Source organism: Lampetra planeri, chromosome 2 (genome assembly GCF_965212315.1).
Source record: "Lampetra planeri chromosome 2, kcLamPlan1.2.h2, whole genome shotgun sequence".
NCBI lineage: Eukaryota > Metazoa > Chordata > Hyperoartia > Petromyzontiformes > Petromyzontidae > Lampetra > Lampetra planeri.
The window spans coordinates 27,385,573-27,402,700 of record NC_136108.1 but is presented as its reverse complement, the minus strand read 5'-3'; the positions used below and the strand labels follow the sequence as shown (position 1 = coordinate 27,402,700).

Below are 17,128 nucleotides of genomic sequence, written 5' to 3'. Positions count from 1 at the left end.
CTGTAACCGGCGCTCGCCTTTGAGGCATTGTTGGTGAAACACAGATGACTTTTCATGTGTTGTGACACTAGCAAACCTTTCTATTTAAAGCTTACGTGACTGCAGGGTATGTATCTTTGGAAGGCCATATTATCTTGGTGGCCTGGCTGCAGAAGGTTTCAACAAGAACTGTTTGATTTGATCAATTAATGCGGTTGAATCAGAAATTATTTTGTTGGTTTTAATGACGAGGCTGTTGGTGGGGTCTCTTTTTATTTTTGTATAGCTGCCATCGTTGAGTAGTTCTTGAATTTTGTTGTTGTTGTATTCTATTTTGTATAAGAGCTAAGCTAGTTCTAGACATAATTCGTTTAGCATTAGAAGAAGTTACAGCAGAAGAGGTTAGTGTAAATGCCTTCTACGTAACTTTATCGAAAGAACCAAGAAGACTAGCAAACCTGTTTGGCGGAAATGTGGCCCAAAAGATGAAATGTAGTTGAACGGATTTCTTGAACCCATCTGTGTGGAGCTTTAATTATGTTCTTCTCGTATGTACGGTATTTATCCATGCATATTGATTTGCAAACCACTCGGTGAGGGAATTGGCCAAACATCCCAATGCAGGACCCTACTAAAAAATAAAATCTTTAAACTCGGTGAGGCGTCACTGGATAAATGAAGGACATTCTTGAAATTTTCACGTGTTGTTCGTATTACATGAAGACATGTGCTGAGGAAAAGTGTACAATTAGATATATTATGAGCTTTACATAACACTAGGTCCATCGCTCTTGGAGACCAGAATTATCTTTCAAAATATAAATATGGCAACAACATCACGCAAATTCCAACATGTAAACGGAACTGTGCAGAAAACGTGACGCATGAGTTACCGTCCCCAAAATTAGATTTTCAAATTCGATTTCCAAAACAATTCTGTCTTATTTGTATTGTTCCTGCCACATATATGGAGATAACCTTTATCATCTTTTTTCAGCGCTTAAACTCAAATCGCATCTGAGTCGGTCTCTTTGCTTCCATTAGACAATCGGCGCTTGAGAATATATGTTGAACATATGCAAAGTCGACTAAGGTATCATCTCGACAGCAGTTTGAACTGCATACTTAAAATTTTGGTATTGTGTATAAGCAAATTTCGACCTAATTGTTAAACCAAAGAGTTTGGGTAATCATCAATAACGTGGAGCAGAAGAGTTCGAAACGATCGCAGCTGAGATGTCGGCGAGCACTCGGGACTCCGAACTTGGCCTAGTGTAGCCAGCACCACGGCGGACACGTACACGTGTGTGTGCGCGTGCGTCTGTGTGCGTGCGTGCGTGCGTCTGTGTGTGTGTACATGTCTTTGTGTGGGGAGCATAGTGAGTAGCACGCCAAGCTCCAAACCCGGCCACCCGAGTTCGATTCCCGCTCACGGCCAACGCCAGTGACGATTGTCTGAACCGGTTCTGGGCCTCCGCTAGGTCGACTCAGCCTCAATCGAGTACCTGGTGCGGTGCGTTGTTTCACATCGCCACCGGGGAGACAGAGGCGGTCCAGCACAGTGCTCGCCACACCACCCCAACCTGTGCCGCGCCGGCTCAAATGATATGTTCCCTAACAGCACTTGCCCCAGCCGCAGCCTGCTAAAGGCTATACGGGGGGTGGGGGTGGGGGGCACGGGGGATCTTTGTCTCTGCTGCGGTCGAGATGTCTCATTGTTGTGCGGCAGATTCCCTTTGGTGAGCGGTTCGCGTCTCGTCTCCAGGGCTTGGTTAGACAAGACGCGGTCGACGGGCCTCCCTGTGGACGCCGGAGCAGTGAGGTTGTGCGCTGCGTGCGTGCGTGCGTGCGGCAGTTGTGGCCCCTTATGAGAGTTCCCCCCTCCCCGTCGACGCGTGTTGCATGGCACGCGTGTTGCATGGCACGCGTGTTGCATGGCACGCGTGTTGCATGGCACGCGTGTTGCATGGCACGCGTGTTGCATGGCACGCGTGTTGCATGGCACGCGTGTTGCATGGCACGCGTGCGTGTGTCCGGCGACCTCGCTAACGCTCGCAGAGTGAAAAGCCTCCATTTGCAGTGAATTCCGCCGGTCGCTTTTCTCGTTTTGGCGTTGGGTACGCTTCGGAAACTTTTGCACGGAGGAAGATTTTGCGAATTCAGTTCCCAGTCGGAGGTGCATTCGGAATTCCACGGGAACGTGGAAATTTTCACCACTGCCTCGGGGGTCACCGACGCAGATGATGCCCATCGCATTGATCGTTAGAGCAGACACACTCGGTCTTCGTAAACAAGGATATTCGGAAACGTACGGCGTTCGCACACACTCGCAGTTGTGCATGTTTTCACAGATCACTTTTAATCTGCGTGTGATTTACGATTTAGTCTTTAGACATCATATACCCATCAGTAATACAGCCTCAAATGTAATAACTTCCAGTCCACGAGCGGTCATAAATTTCAAATCTAAAACTTTTACGTAAAACAAAAAATCTGTTTTATATTCTCGCCGTAAATTAAGACGCATAAATTCCGTTGATGGGCACAAGGGACACGATGCACAAAAATATTAATTGCATTGGCCCACTCTTAATTTAATCACGAGAGGATGATTGGGTTCTGCAGAAAAATGTCGTTTTCTTTTACAATTACTCAGAGCGGAAAGAATGGAGCGTTCCACTCGGTCGAAACACTGCAACAGGTTAACGGAACATTCTCGTCTGCCCCTAGGGGCGATCTGGGCGAGGGCCCCGTGGCTGATTGCCTCGTGGTGGGGAATCTGGGCCGTGACCTGCATGGGCTCGCGTGTTGTTTTCAGTCGCTTGACATCTGCGAGTCCGAGACCCCCGTTTGCCTGCATCAGGGAGTGGCTGTCCGCATCGTCGCCACACCGTGAGACTTATGTGTCCATGATACAGGTTTTTTGGGTTAGGTCACGTAAATATATGTGTCGTTAAACCCGCCACCACCCGACACAGACAATTAGTAAGGTTTGTCGTGTAAACAGAACGTGCCAATTCGTTACTAGTACAGCACACCGGTGTGTTGGAGAGCAAAGCCACAACATTTACAATCTGAAAACGAAGTTTTGCCAGTAAATTCAACTAGCTTCATCAGGCGACAGCCAGATTTGGCTGTCATAAATATTAAATTGGCATGTTCTGTTTACGTGACAAACCTTACTAATTGGCTGTGTCGGGCGGTGGCAGGTTTAGCGACACATTTATATGTCGCGATCTAACACAAAAAACCTCTTATAATGGATGATATTGGTCGCGACAGCCTACTACGTGTTAAACAGACGTATGTATGTACGTCAGAACTTCTTTTCGCGCCGTACGAGCGGAAGTTAAAGAAAGACACTTTAATTAAAACCATCGGGCGTGCGTGGCTTTAAATACCATTTGTGAGCCGACTTGGCCCATTCTTCCTAGGTCGCTCGTTGGTGGAAGTCAAAGAGTAGAGTGGTCCATAGTATAGAAACGTGGAATTTCCACCACTGGCTAAGAACTTCCAATTGAGGCGAGTGCTACCCCCCCCCCCCGCATCGCTCGCTAGAGCAAAGAGACGCCGACGTTTTGTGAAGTTTGCACTCACTCCGTCGGGACGCAGTGTGAAGGACTGGCCTCAACCCAGCAGAGCCACAAGTCGCCCGCGCGCACGGCTTGGAGTTGTTAACACTCGGTGTTGCCGGACATCCCGTGAAGGGCCCCCTTGTTCACGCAGTGTCCAGACTGCTCGCCATAGCTGCGCAGATGAGCAAGTGATTCACTGTGCGTGTCCTGCCTGCCAAATCGGCTCTCGTGAGCGGGGGGAAACGTCCGATTACTGTAGAAGCGAAAGAAAATTGGATTGTTTTTTTGCAGCCGTTGGTAACCGGGCTTCAATTCGCTGGACTTGAGAAACCTTTTCAATTGCGGTGGCTGAATCACGGACTCCCTCGCCTTGTATACAGGAGACTTGGGTTCGATTCCGACGCTGACGCCTGCTGTATATTTGGAGTATGCGTGCTCTCCCCGTGGTCGCGTGGATCTTTCTCTGTGTCCTCAAGTTTTTCCCTAAACGTGCGTTTAGAGTATTTCGCTGCTATATATTTCCACATGATGATAAGCCACTTCGTTGAGATATCGTTTATTGCCAGTTCGTTTCTGAAAAAAGATCTTTATAGCTCAGTGGTCTTACCTGGTAAAATAAAAATAGTTTAGTTTTGGTTGAAACCCATGTCGCCGCCTCTCAAAGAAATGCCTGTTCGAATCTTTTTCAGATCTCGCACGCCAAACCCACGAATGTGAATGTTAAACGAGTAGGCAAGTGTGCACATGTACTCACGTCAAACCGCCGTATTCAGGTGTCAAGCGAGCAAAGGAGTGGTGCTCATCGCCATTCGCGGTCCTGAGCCAGTGGTGGAAAGTCCACTTTCCCATGGCAGGGACCAGCCTCAGGGTAACTACCGTTGACTTCCCACAAAGTAATGCTCATTGTCCCAAGAGAGACGGTGGCCTGTTCGATTGTAGATCAGCAGTTCCCAGGCCGTGGTACGGGTACCCGTGGGGGGGGGGGAGGGTACGCGTGACATCTCGGGGTGTACACGAGACAAATCACATTATTATAACGGTGATGGTCACGTGGGTCGTGGCGAGATGGGCGCCACAGTGGCGAGACGTTAACTACCTCGCCTGCTTAAAGCCCACTGAGCTTTAGAGATATTTCTCAGAAGCGACCTGGCCACAAATGAAAGCTCATTGAAGTGGCTTATCGCGTGGAAATTTACGGCAGCCAAATAACTCTAAACGCGGGTTTCTAGATGTGGAGGGAAAAACTGGAGGAACTGGAGGAAAGTCCACCTGAGCACGGGGAGAGAGACGTGCAAACTCCAAATATACAGGCATCGCCAGGGTCTGGGTTGTGACCCCACGACCTCCTGCATACCAGGCGAGGTCGTTAACATCTCGCCACCATGGCGCCCCCTCTCGCCGCCACGGCCAGCAGACAGCAGGGAAACCACCGCATGAGATTGGGTGCCCCACGGCCGCTGTGTCAGCGAGTGTGCGGTACGGCAGCACGGCGCGCTCCAACCCCTGCGAGCGCCGCCGTTCACACAAGCGCCGCCGCATTCAGCCGTCCGCGAGCAGAAGAAGAAGGCTCATTATGCCACCGTCACGCAGCCCGAGCCAAGGTCAGCAGCCAACGGGCTTGAGGTCACGCTGCCTTCCCCCGCGCAGACAAAGAAACCTCGCGGCTGCCTCGTCTCGCCTCCCTCCGCCCCGCATTCCCTGCGTCAAGGTCGCAACGCGCTTAGCATTGCCAAGGCATTGTCACATCGCAAGCATGAAAGGGCCCTTGCCGCCTCGTTACGGTCGCTTGTCCTGTGCTGTCCGCAGCGATGGGGGATCCGTGTCGCAGTTGGTACGGTCTGGGGTTGGTTTCTTTTCTGCGGCGCCCTCCGTTCTCCTTTGGCGTGCCGTGTGAACGTTCGCTTTTGACGCTGCCGAGAAATCCGAAATATTCCCTCTGAATGGAACGCCGTCCGGTGTTGCATTCACGCGTCGTCCATTCAACTGCCCGCACCGTTGCAAGTTTTTCCACGTTTCTTTTTCTTCCCGGAAGTCATCGCTTCGTTGTCCTTTGTAGATGACGTGGCCCCGCATCATAGGAATGTGGAATTATCTATCGCTGGCTCATGGCCACCCCGGTGGAAAAGCGCAGCGCCGCGCTAGTCTTGCTCGAGCAAAGAGAAACTTTGCCCGGTGCATCGGTAGAGACGCACGCTCACAAGGTAGTTGCAACAACTCGTGCGCAAAAGAGCTCCCATGCAATCGAATTCTCCACAACGGCGATTATAGTTGGCGCCGTTAATCAATAGCGGCTGTCCAAATAGATAGACTGACTCCCACCGTAGAAATGTGGAACTTCCACGAATGACTGAAGGCCACCAACAGAGATTGTGGGTGTGTGTGGGGGGCGGGGGGGGGGGACACTGACTCTTGTGTAAACTCAACGTTCGTGACGCCGGTGGTGTTGCTTTGCATTTTGTTTGCGGCTGCCAGACGTGTTGCTTCCAATGATGCAGTTGGGAGAACATGGTGTGCTCGTCTCGCTGCAGGCTTTGCGAGCTGTACATTTCAAGAGAGTGCACGTTGCATGCTTGGATTAAGAGAGAAAAGCCTGCTGCTCGTCAATGATCTGCGTGGTTGTGACGATTCGGCCAACATCAGTCGGGGATGAGTGCCAAAGGCTATAATCGCCTGCTCAATGCATCGCGTGGAACGTAAAACTTTCAAATTAAAAATGGGTGCATAATTACGTCCGTTGCATGTGTGCGTGGGGCGAGCGCTCACGGCCAGCATCGGTGACGAATATCTGAAACCGGTCCTGGACCTCCCCTAGGTTGACTCAGCTTCAAATGAGTTCCTTGTGCTCTGTGTAAAGGCGGGCTGGGCATGGTGCTGGCCACCCAGCCCCAAGTGTGCCGTGCCGGCCTTCACAGCACTTGCCCCAACAGCACTTGTCCCCAAAGTCTGTTCAAGAGATCTTTTTTTTTTTTGCCTCCGAGGTGAAATATTCCAAATGAAGTGACGAGACAAATTGTATGGCTGTGGAAGAGTCACATGAACCCATGACCTTTCCCATATACGCATGCAGGCACGGTTTCACGTGCGATATAGTGAGGCTAGCCGTCGATAACCAATGCGTAGTTACGTTCCCAGCATTTAACAAGCATCGGGCACGTTCAGCATGCCACCGTTTGTGTTTGTAAATGCACGGAGAAGGTTGGCGGGCGTGGAACGGGAGGCTCCGCGATGGGTGGCGGGGTTTTCGGTTCGCCGAACCCCCGGCGTTGCTTATCGCAGTTACGAGTGCCGCTGTTGTGGACAGAGCGGGAATAACGGTGGGTTTCTGCACCGCGCTGTGATTTATCGTCCCCTGTGTGCACCGACTCTGTATTTTTCCGATGATCGTCTGGCTCTATCGTAATGTTTTCTCCTTCCTTCCTTCCCTCCCCCCGTCTTTTTGTCCTCTTCAAACTCTTCTCTGTTTTGCAGCGCAAATTACGGAAGCAGAAAAGAATATCGGCTGTAGGTGTGCCATTGTGGGTTTGGCTCGCAATCCTTAACTCCTAACCACTCTCGTTTTGTACACAACGCAGCCAGTGGAATAACTTTCCGTACTAAAATACGCACGGCATGTGTGCACAAACTCAAAATGTACGTGCTGTCTTTGAAATGTTAACTTCATTCGGTGGTGCTGACCGTTCCGAGCATACTAATTTTGGAGATTGTTTCGGCTAACATCGCTGTGCGTGTGCACGCCACAGCACGTGTCCCTGCTTGTGTGTTTGTGTGCATGCGCGTGCGATTGAATTTGCGGAGCTCTTGTCGGTGGCCAATGCAGTTTGCCCTGAGTTCTCACGTGACCAGGTTTGATTCCTGGTCATGCACGGCCTCAGTGGCGGTTGGTTTCCAAAGTGAACCTGGGCCTCTTTCCCTTTCGTTGGCTCGGCCTGAACGTGAAAACTTTTGAGTGACATTTTTTTGCGCTGAGCATGCAATCTGCTCCTCTGCTGTGCCAGCCTTTTTTGTTAAATACTTGCGAACAACAGCACTTTCGTGCCAGCAGTGTATTCAGCTTATTGGGAAGATCATTGACTTTAGCCAGGCATTGGTGGTGCACGCCTGCAATGCAGCACTTTAGAAGCAAGCATTGGTGGACCTTGTAGGTTCCAAACGCTCACCAAGCTCACTGGAGCTGCCTGGTAGCCAATGAGCAGGCAGTACAGCAAGCAGGGTGTTGTTCAAGTGTCTGGAGCTTTTTTTTTTATTTCCAAATTCTCGGGGAGGGTCAACGTAGGTTATCACCCCTCCAGGGTTCATAAATTGAGTACCAGTTTATGGTAGATCAACTTGGGTTATCCCAGAGGCTGGCTCCTGCCATGATAAGTTGGACTTATGTATGCTTATGGAGACACTTGATATTTTGCCATTTGTTGTAACTTTACTTGACTGAGCTCTCATTCTATTAATAATTTTGCTTAAAAAAAGCACACACACGTGGGAATGTGTTTATTTATCCGTGGTATTTTTTTTTCATCTTCTGTTGCTATTCTCCAAAGCTCCTCCAACACTACTCACCGCTTACCAAAACGCAGCCCAGCCCATTCACGCGGCTGACTCAACGCGTTATTTAACATCGCATTTGTTCAATATTTAGAGCTTTACTTGGTCCGAGGCCGCACCAAAAATCGAGATCCACACGTGCCGGGAAGGGTCTGTGTGCACCCCATAACAAACCCGGTGTTGATTGCTGCTCGTGAGATGGAATGGTTGCGGGGAGGAATGATGCCGCTTGTGTTGCGAATGGAGATGCGCGTCGGAGCGTGACATGACTTGTTCGCTATTTCGATTGCGCGCGAATCCCACCGCCGCCCGACAAATAATGCGTTGTGCGCAGGAATTTCTTTGCAAACCTCAATGAATTCGCACCGGCCGGTGCCCCCTGACTCCGCTGGTCGTGTCGGCACGCAAACACGTGCGGGGGGGGGGGGCAAAAAACGCGAAGCATGCTGCACGCTGCAGAATTGCACGTCCCGTACAGAGAGAGGGAGGAGCAACGATTAGCGCCCTCTACTTTGAGTGACCTGGGTTCAATTCCCGGCTGTGCAATACGAGCCTGTCGTGAGACCGCTCCTAGGTCAGCTCGGCCTTAATTTGAGTAGCTCGTGCGATGCATATCAGCAATGGTGAAACAAAGGTGGTGCTTCGGTGTAGTCTTGGCCAAAGCATCCCTGTCCTGTGCCAACCCTAATGGATGCTTGCCAATATCAATCATCCCTGGGGTTCGCAATATTAAATGGGGAATATGTATTCTCAAATGTACAAACGTATTGGAGACTGGTATTAATTTACATGGATTGGCCGTTTCAACAGATAAAAATTTCAGGTGGAATTTCTTAACAGGGAAATTAATACAATTGCTCAAAAAGCCACAAGAACAAATGCGTTTCCTTCTGCTTGGGAATGTGTACGTGTGCGTATGAAAGTGTTCCAGTGTGCGTATGTTTGCGCGGGAGCCAAAGTGCACAGGGGTTAGTGCGCTGCGTACGAACCCGGCGACCCGATTTCGATTCCCGCTCACGGCCAACTCCAGTGATGGGTTATATGAACTGGTCCTGGGCCTCCTCTAGGTCGATTCAGCCTCAAGTTAGTACCTGGTACATTGAGAAAACATCCCACTTGGGAGACAAAGGCGGCTGGGCATGATGCTGTCCACCCACCTCCTCGTGTGCCGTGCCGGCCTTCATAGGTGCTCGCTAACAGCACTTGCCCCAAAGTCTGTTAAGGCTATAAGGGGGGTCTTTGTCTTTCTCATGCTTGCGGATATGTTAGAATCTTAATATCAGATAAAAACAAAATCTCCAAATTACATTCATATTGTTCCATCAGCTTCATTATAAACCCAATGCATTGTCATTTGCAAGTGTTGGCCAATGAGTATTCCATCAGCCTGTGTCAGAGAATGGCTTTGGAAGATGATGTCATGGAACTACTTCTGAAGTCACTTCAGTAGACGGCCCTCTTTTTCATAATAATGCGTGGCACAGACAAAGTTTTGAACTCGGGCCTCTGCATGTCCCAGCTCATTGCTCAGACACGGTATCGGTTCACGAAGGAGCTACCCAGCCCCACTCGTTACCCGACCGCAATTAACACTGATGTGGTTTGCAAAGATTCCCCGTTAAAATGTTGACCTCTGTGGTCAATGATATCAACGTTTACTTGGCAAAGTACAGCAATCTGCGAAATGTTTATTCCCCTAGAAAAAAATGGCAAGACGAGAAAATATTTGGAAGTCGCGCAGTGGAATTTCCAAATATTTTCGCGACCCAAATACCACGAACAAAGGCTTATGGTAGATCACCCTTGAAGTGTTTGCATGTTTCTTCATTAATCCAATAACATTTGCACAAATTAGTTCACATACTCACGGAGGGCTTTGAAGGCTTCGGGTTTTTGTCCGAGTTTGGGCTGGAAATAGCCTTCCTGGCGCAAGTGGCAGAGGGCACATCAAAGAGGCATCTTGGGACCGAGATGACCTTAAACAAAGCTATGCCACTTGGGCCTGTGTCAGCATCGGTGTTGTTAACACAATCTGAGGTCGCGCCACGTGTATTATGCCTCTGGCATCACAATGGCTTGGCGATACCGAACAAGTCAGCAATGTTTGTGTCACATGGTGGAGTTCATGTACACATTGGATTGCACCGATTGCTTAATATCCACACTAATAAAAAAAAAAATCACATTTTGCTGTGTGCCACGCGTGTGTCATGCTCTGCGTGTTGTGTCTTACCCGTGTGTCATGCTGTACGTGCCGTGTGCCAACCCCGTGTGTCCGTGCAGTCATCGGCGGCCCTGCTGGGCGATGCGACCTCGCCCACGCTGAGCTCGCTCCCCGTGGCGGACGTGTGTGAACGCCTCGCCACCCTCGAGGGCATTGACCACGGCCTCCTGGACAAGTACCAGGACACGATCCGCAAGGTGCGTGCTAGCGCGGCACACGCCCTTGCTGGCGAGGCGGACTTGGATGACGGGTGTCGAGGTACAACCTCTGCAGGGACCTGTCGCTCAAGCGGGGAGTCTGGATCGTTGCCGGCAAACTCTTGCGATAAAGCACGAATTAAAAAAAAGTCACCTTTCCGAAGTGGCTACTGAATGCTGTACCTCCGATTAGCGCGATTGGATACGTACGGTGCGAAAGAAGTTCAACATACATACATGGCAGTCCTGAGCCAGTTGCGCCCATTGAACTTTGCGATGCTGGAGGCTCTAATACCTTTTTGTCCGTACAACAACGATCATTGTTGACTTCCCACCCAGCCAAGATTATTTGCTATAAAAACAGAGCATGCTCGTGTCGGATCCTGCCGTTGGGCGTGGTCCCGAAACATTGCCAGTGACATGACGGCAGACCGACTTGAAACCCAGTTCACTGTATCGCAGAGCCAATTCACCTTTGTGGAGACTGAACCCTCTTCGTCAAATCAGTTCGGTTAATAATCAGCCAAGCTTTAATTAAGAAAACTATTTCAAAACGTACGAGAATTCTCCAGACTCTGCGATGCAGTGAAGTGGTTATCCTCGGGCGACTGTGATCACGTGACTCGCAGCTGTCGCGCTCCTTTTTTTTTGCTCAACCGTAAGGAAGGCCGTGGTGGCCAAAGACGCGTGACCTCGTCCAGCCAATTTGCAGCCATGCTGTGAATGTGCAAACGTGAAAAAACAAAAAAAAAACACTCCCAGTTTGCTGTGAGTCGCACAGCCGAAATCACCTCAGTATCCCCGGCGTTACAGCCCGTGTTGAACACAGCAGCACGGATGCAAGCGTTGCTGTAAGAGTTCACGTTCTTGCATCGAAACCTGTGCCGGTTCACTAAGTTCCGCCTAAAGAGTCCTGCTGACACAATGGATGACTACATCGATTACATTTTAAAAGTCGAAATGGGTTTAAAAAAAAAATAAAACAATCTAGACATTTGCAGCCATTTTGGAAAGGTTGGCGCCTAGGCTTGTGGCTTCCAAAAAACGCCGAAAACTCACCGCGGTCCACGCCCAGCCGACGCGCCTCCACTTCGGTCGCCCTGTGGAAGCTTTCCGCGTTTCCCTCGCTCTAAGCGGGTTCGGTTTGTGCAATTTCGTGGAAATGCGGCTGACCTATATCTACCCAAACTTCGGTATACGTGGTTTTAATTATGCAGCTATGCGGTTTACTGGACATCTGTGGAAGAGAGCTTCAGGGCTCATCGGATTCCTCCTCCAGTTTGAATAAAAATTATGATTCGGATTCGGGTCGGACGTGTGGCACACACTGTGTGCACTGTGCGAGTGGCGGTGCAGCGCTACACTGCGCTACGAACCCGGTGACCCTTGTTCGATTCCCGCTCAAGGCCAACACCACTGATGAATATCTGAACCGGTCCTAGGCCTCCCCTAGGTTGACTCGGCCACAAATGAGTACGTGGTGTGGTTTGTAAAAATCACCACTAGAGAGACAAAGGCGGCCGGGTGTGCTTCTGGCCACCCACCCCCTCATAGGTGCTCACTAACAGAACTTGTCCCAACAGTCTCTTGAGCCTATACAGGGGATCTTTGTCAGTATGCGCTACCTGGCAGGCAGCTGTCACCTCCTGCGGTTTCGCTTTGTGCCCTTTTTTCTTTGGAACGAGTCTGTTACTGCCGCACGAAGTGAGTTTTTAGCGCCCTGCAGATGAATTGATGAATCCAGGAGCCCGGCAGTTGCTGCGATATTGTGTTGATCCGGTGGCACCAACTTATAGGGCCATAAGTTGGTGCCACCGGTTCAACACTTTTCCCCGTGGCGCTGTGTGTCGTCATGGTCACTGCATCGCACCTCCGATTAGCACGGTTGGCTACGTACGGTGCGAAAGAAGTTCAACACACGCATACACATCGCGTGCTTTCCGATGCGCTTCAGCGGCTGTCTGGAACGCTCTTCCTTCCGATGTTAGGAAGCCACGGGTGCTTCGCGCTTTTAAATCATCATCTAGATTAACTGCTTTTAGCATTTAGTTTGTTGTCCTTCCCTCCGCACCTCCGATGAGCACGGTTGGCTTCGTACGGTGCGAAAGAAGTTCAAAACACGTGCAGACATACGTACGTCATAACAACGCGGCTGTGTCCACGCTGCTGGTGCGTTTTAACACCGCTTTGGAATCTAGAGGGATCGTACTCGCCGGAGCGTCTTTCACGCTCTCTCCGCCCTTTTATTTTAGCAGCTCATTAAATTATAAAAAAAGATTTTTAAAGTGTTTTATAATATTATTCTACGCTGGCCAACGGGTTTGATTCCATCTGTTGGCACAGAAAAGCTTGAGCAATATTTGTTAATCGACCTTGCACTTTTGTCTGCCCAGCAGGATAAATGTATTCATTTACACTGATGGGTACATCCACCTCTTTCATCACGACTGGCCATCGTGGGAGAGTAGGCCAAAGAGCCTACGGTGGAGGCCCTTCTGCCGGCAGTGGCGTGAGCAAGAAATTGCAGGGCTGTGCCTTTGCCTTCACCCATTTTACCGCGAATTTCAAATCCTGGCTCCAGGTCAAATCGGCCAGCCCGTTCCTCCACGGACAATAAACGTTTAGGGTTGTTGTCGTGTTGACAGACTGGCCCCCACCATGGTAATGTGGAATGTCCTGTAAGTTGCTGTGGGCCGCCAATGTGCAATGAGCGCCACCCCATTCATGGAGGATGACATTTTTACTGCGCTCTGGACTCGCCCCGGTCGCGTGCAACTCGAACACAGGAGATCTTTGTCCTCGTGTGTGTGTGTGTGTTTTATGTGGTGAGCGGAGGCGCAGTGGTGTGCGCACAGCGCTACGAACCCGGTGACCCCGAGTTCGATTCCTGCTCACGGCTAACACCGGTGGTGATTATCTGAACCGGCCGTGGGCCTCCCCTAGGTCGACTCGTCCTCAAATATGTAGCGGGTGCGATGTGTAAACATCGCCACTCACGAGACAACGGCGGTCGGGTGTGGTGCTGGCCACCTTGCCCCCGTCGTGTGTTGTGCCAGCCTTCAAAGGTGATGCTCGCTAACAGCACTTGTCCCAAAAAGTCTGTTGAGGCTATACAGGGGGATCTTTGTCTTTGTGTATTTTATGCGACATTCCAAACAGGCAAACATCAATGGAAGAGTGCTGGCACAGTGCAACATGGATGAACTCAAGGACGAAATGAGCATGAACTTTGGAGACTGGCAGCTCTTCAGAAGCATGGTGAGGCTGCAGCTTGAGCTGCCACACACAGCCGTGCTTCATAAACCAACGCCACAACACGGTGGTGTGTGCTCGCTCCTGCACCGCGATGGAACGTGAGCCACCGATCCCAAACAACAACAACAACAACGTCAACAACGTGTTGCAACAACAACATGGCTCCCTGTACCAATCGGCGTTCACAGCACAATGTTTAAAGTGTATCAGCATGGTGAAATTATCTGCCCTTTGGCAGCCAGCATGTGCAGCTCAGTCGTTTATGTAAATGTAAATTGTACTGTACCTTATGTTCATGTGCATTGCATTCTTGCGGTTAAGACTGGTGTGTGCTTATCTGTGGCATTGTCATGGAGCTGGAATGTCACGGCTGCTTGGCAGTCATTGGCGCCCAGATTAAAACTTGAGAACCCGGTTTAAAATCACAGATGGCTGAGCCAACCGGTCACTGCTTGACCACTTGATGTTCATCGCTGCAAGGAAGCGGGTTTTGTTAGTTAACATCTCGCCACCGTGGAGAGATGTTGACTTGCAGCGCCAGGTGTACAGGAGTCGTGGGTTCGATCCCGACCCTATTTGCAGTTTGCATGTTCTTCTCCGTGGTCGCGTGGATTTTTCTCCAGGTCCTCTGGTTTTTTCCTCCACATTTAGAAACATTTCGATTTCAAGCTTTCGTGACTGCAGGGATTCATATTCTTGGTTCTTTCGGGAAAGTCACGTGACTTGACCGAAAGAACCAAGAATATTTAGAAACATGATAAGCCACTTGGTTCAGCAGCAATCATTTGTGGCCAGGTCGCTTCTGAAAAAGAGCAATATAGCTGCCTGGTAAAATAAAAATTGTTTAGTTTTGTTGCTTTACGAGCGATGCTACCTGGCTCCTAGTTTGCTTACATGTGGCCCAAATCCCAATTCCATCTCAGGTTGTCAGCGGTGCCGACTGCACACCGTGCCATGGTATTCCCACCCCCCCCCATGCCACCCGGCGACCTTTAATATCGTCCTCATCCGCCGTCCGTCCACCCGTCTGCCCGTCCGTCCTCCCCCCTCTCTCCGTCCCGCCCCAACGCCCGCAGGTGCTGGAGATGCGCGAGCTGGAGAAGCAGCCGTCGCACGACCTGCGCTCGGCCGGCGAGTCCGGCGGCGGCGTCGGCGGCGTCGGCGCCCTGGACGGGGGGCCGCCCCCTCACCGCGAACGTGCCACCGTCACCGCCTCCGCCTCCGTGGGGGCGGCCGCCAAGCCGGACGCGGCGCTGCCCAACGACAAGTACAGCCTCAACTTCAGCTTCGAGGAGCTGTGCACCGTGGGCCTGGACGAGCCGGCGCTGGGCGGACAGACCTCGCTGTGGCAGGTGGGCCGCAACAGCAGCAGCCGCAACAGCAGCAGCCGCAGCAGCAGCCACAGCCCCCCGCCCGTTTGTCAATCTGCTGCTGGATGAGAACCGCCACTCCTCCCGCTCACCCCCCCTCCGCGCGCCATGCGAGAGGGCGTGAGGGGCGTTTAACCGGTGGTCGGTGCGGGATTGGTGAAGGCGCGGGAGGCAGGGCAGAACGACAATGGGCTCGGGGCGCACTGCCCTCCGCCGCTGCCTCCCACGACGCCGACTGCACTAAACCACCACCCGTCCACCGTCTCTTGACGCACGACGTGGTCACCCACACAAGCGCTATACAGGGCTCGGGAGGGTACTGAGAGGGGTGATGTGGTCCTGGCGGTCGAGTTGCTGTTCCCTCCCATTTGGCAAATTCGGCAAACAATAAAATCGCACCTTAACCGCTTCACTGGAAAGCTCCACTTTGGACAGCGAGTTGCACGCTGGCCGACCTAATTTTACATCGAGAATTGTGTTTTGACAACATCGTTCCGCTGTGTCACGTCGCACGTCGTGCCGAACAGCACGCGACGCGCAACCCGAAAACAGGTCGCAGAGCTCCGCAGGAACTCCCCCGCCTTGCTCGTTAATGTCACCGTCTCCGATTAGCACGCTTGGCTACATGTGGTGCGAAGGAAGTTCAACATACATACTTGGCCCCTGCGGTATCACTCACAGGCACTTATTTGTTCCTCCTCACATGCCGGTGAAATGTTGACGCTTTGACGGTTACCTCCTCGTTTCCCGGGAGGCTTTGCAGGCTGCGATCGAGTCCCCTGACCTCGTCCTCTAGGCCGTCACTGCTAACGAACGTCACCATGCGTAGGAACGCACCGTCCAATCCGCCCTTGGCTGCAGCAGCCAGCCTTCCCCTCCCGTGCTGTGACCCCTTCGTATCTTCACTCGCGACGATAGCATCGTCCCGTGGCGGCTGACCTTGTAACCGCCGATCCGATTGAATTTCCGCCGCGCTTCCCCTCCATCTCGCTTGTTGGATGCACGCCACCTGCACTTGAAGAAAAAAACTAAAATGTATTGACACTTAGGCCACAACCGTACCTCCTCTTGTCAGTGTTCCAGCTTGCCAGCGTGCTAGTCTGATCCGCTCCTTAGCCCACCCCCACCCCCACCCCACCGCGTTTGATGCGTTCACCCCTTGCCAATCCGTCACGGAACTCGGCCGGAGGGGCCTACGCCGTTGCCCGAGGGGGGTGGCCCGGCCCTCTCCCACGTGTCTACGTTCGCATATTTCTTTGGACCTTCTTTCATGTTGTTGGCAACGTTGCTTCTATAACAGGGCCGCCAGCCTTAATGGCAAACTCCCCCCCCCACCGCCCATCACATTGCGGCTGGGCTCCGAGCCAGCGTTCGCATGTAACGCGCGTACGTACGTACGTGTACTCTAAGAACGTGCGTGCTTTGTGTCGTGTGTATGCTGCTGCTGCTGCTGCCGCACGTACTACTGCACCTAATAGCGGGAGTCCTCGAAATGCCCGCCCTGGTTAATATTTGCGTGGGTGTGTTGACTATAAACACCATGCGCCCGTTCGCTTCCCGCGGGACGATGAAGGTCCCGTGATATCGTCCCAAAAAGACAGACCTGGTCTTCACCTGAGGACGGCTGCTTGCGTTGTGGCCGAAACGTCCTGAGAATTATTTTATTATGTTTTATTTTTATTATTTAATTATTTCCCTTCTACGTGACTTTACCGAAAGTACGGTAAAACCTTGGATTGCGAGCATAATTCGTTCCGGAAACGTGTTTGTAATCCAAAGCACTCGTATATCAAAGCACTCGTTTATCAGTTGTGATCACGTGACGCTCGGCAGACGAAGCGTATACACGTACTACTCGTATTGCAAGACCTCGCTCGTTTATCAAATTAATATTTATTTTTAAAAAAATTCGTCTTGCAAAAAACTCGCAGACCAAGTTACTCGCAATCCAAGGTTTTACTGTAAGAGCATTCCAGATTGCGACAGGAG

General features: G+C 51.3%; 1 protein-coding gene across 1 annotated transcript in view; it reads left to right on the top strand.

Moving 5' to 3' along the window:
- Nucleotides 1-17,128, top strand: part of KIDINS220 (kinase D interacting substrate 220) — a 118,350-nt gene that overhangs the window by 96,947 nt on the left and 4,275 nt on the right. Inside the window, exons 26-28 of the mRNA XM_078603257.1 lie at nt 10,377-10,514; nt 13,674-13,772; nt 14,846-15,121. Coding sequence (XP_078459383.1) covers nt 10,377-10,514; nt 13,674-13,772; nt 14,846-15,121 — 513 coding nt within the window. The remainder of the gene's footprint in view (nt 1-10,376; nt 10,515-13,673; nt 13,773-14,845; nt 15,122-17,128) is intronic.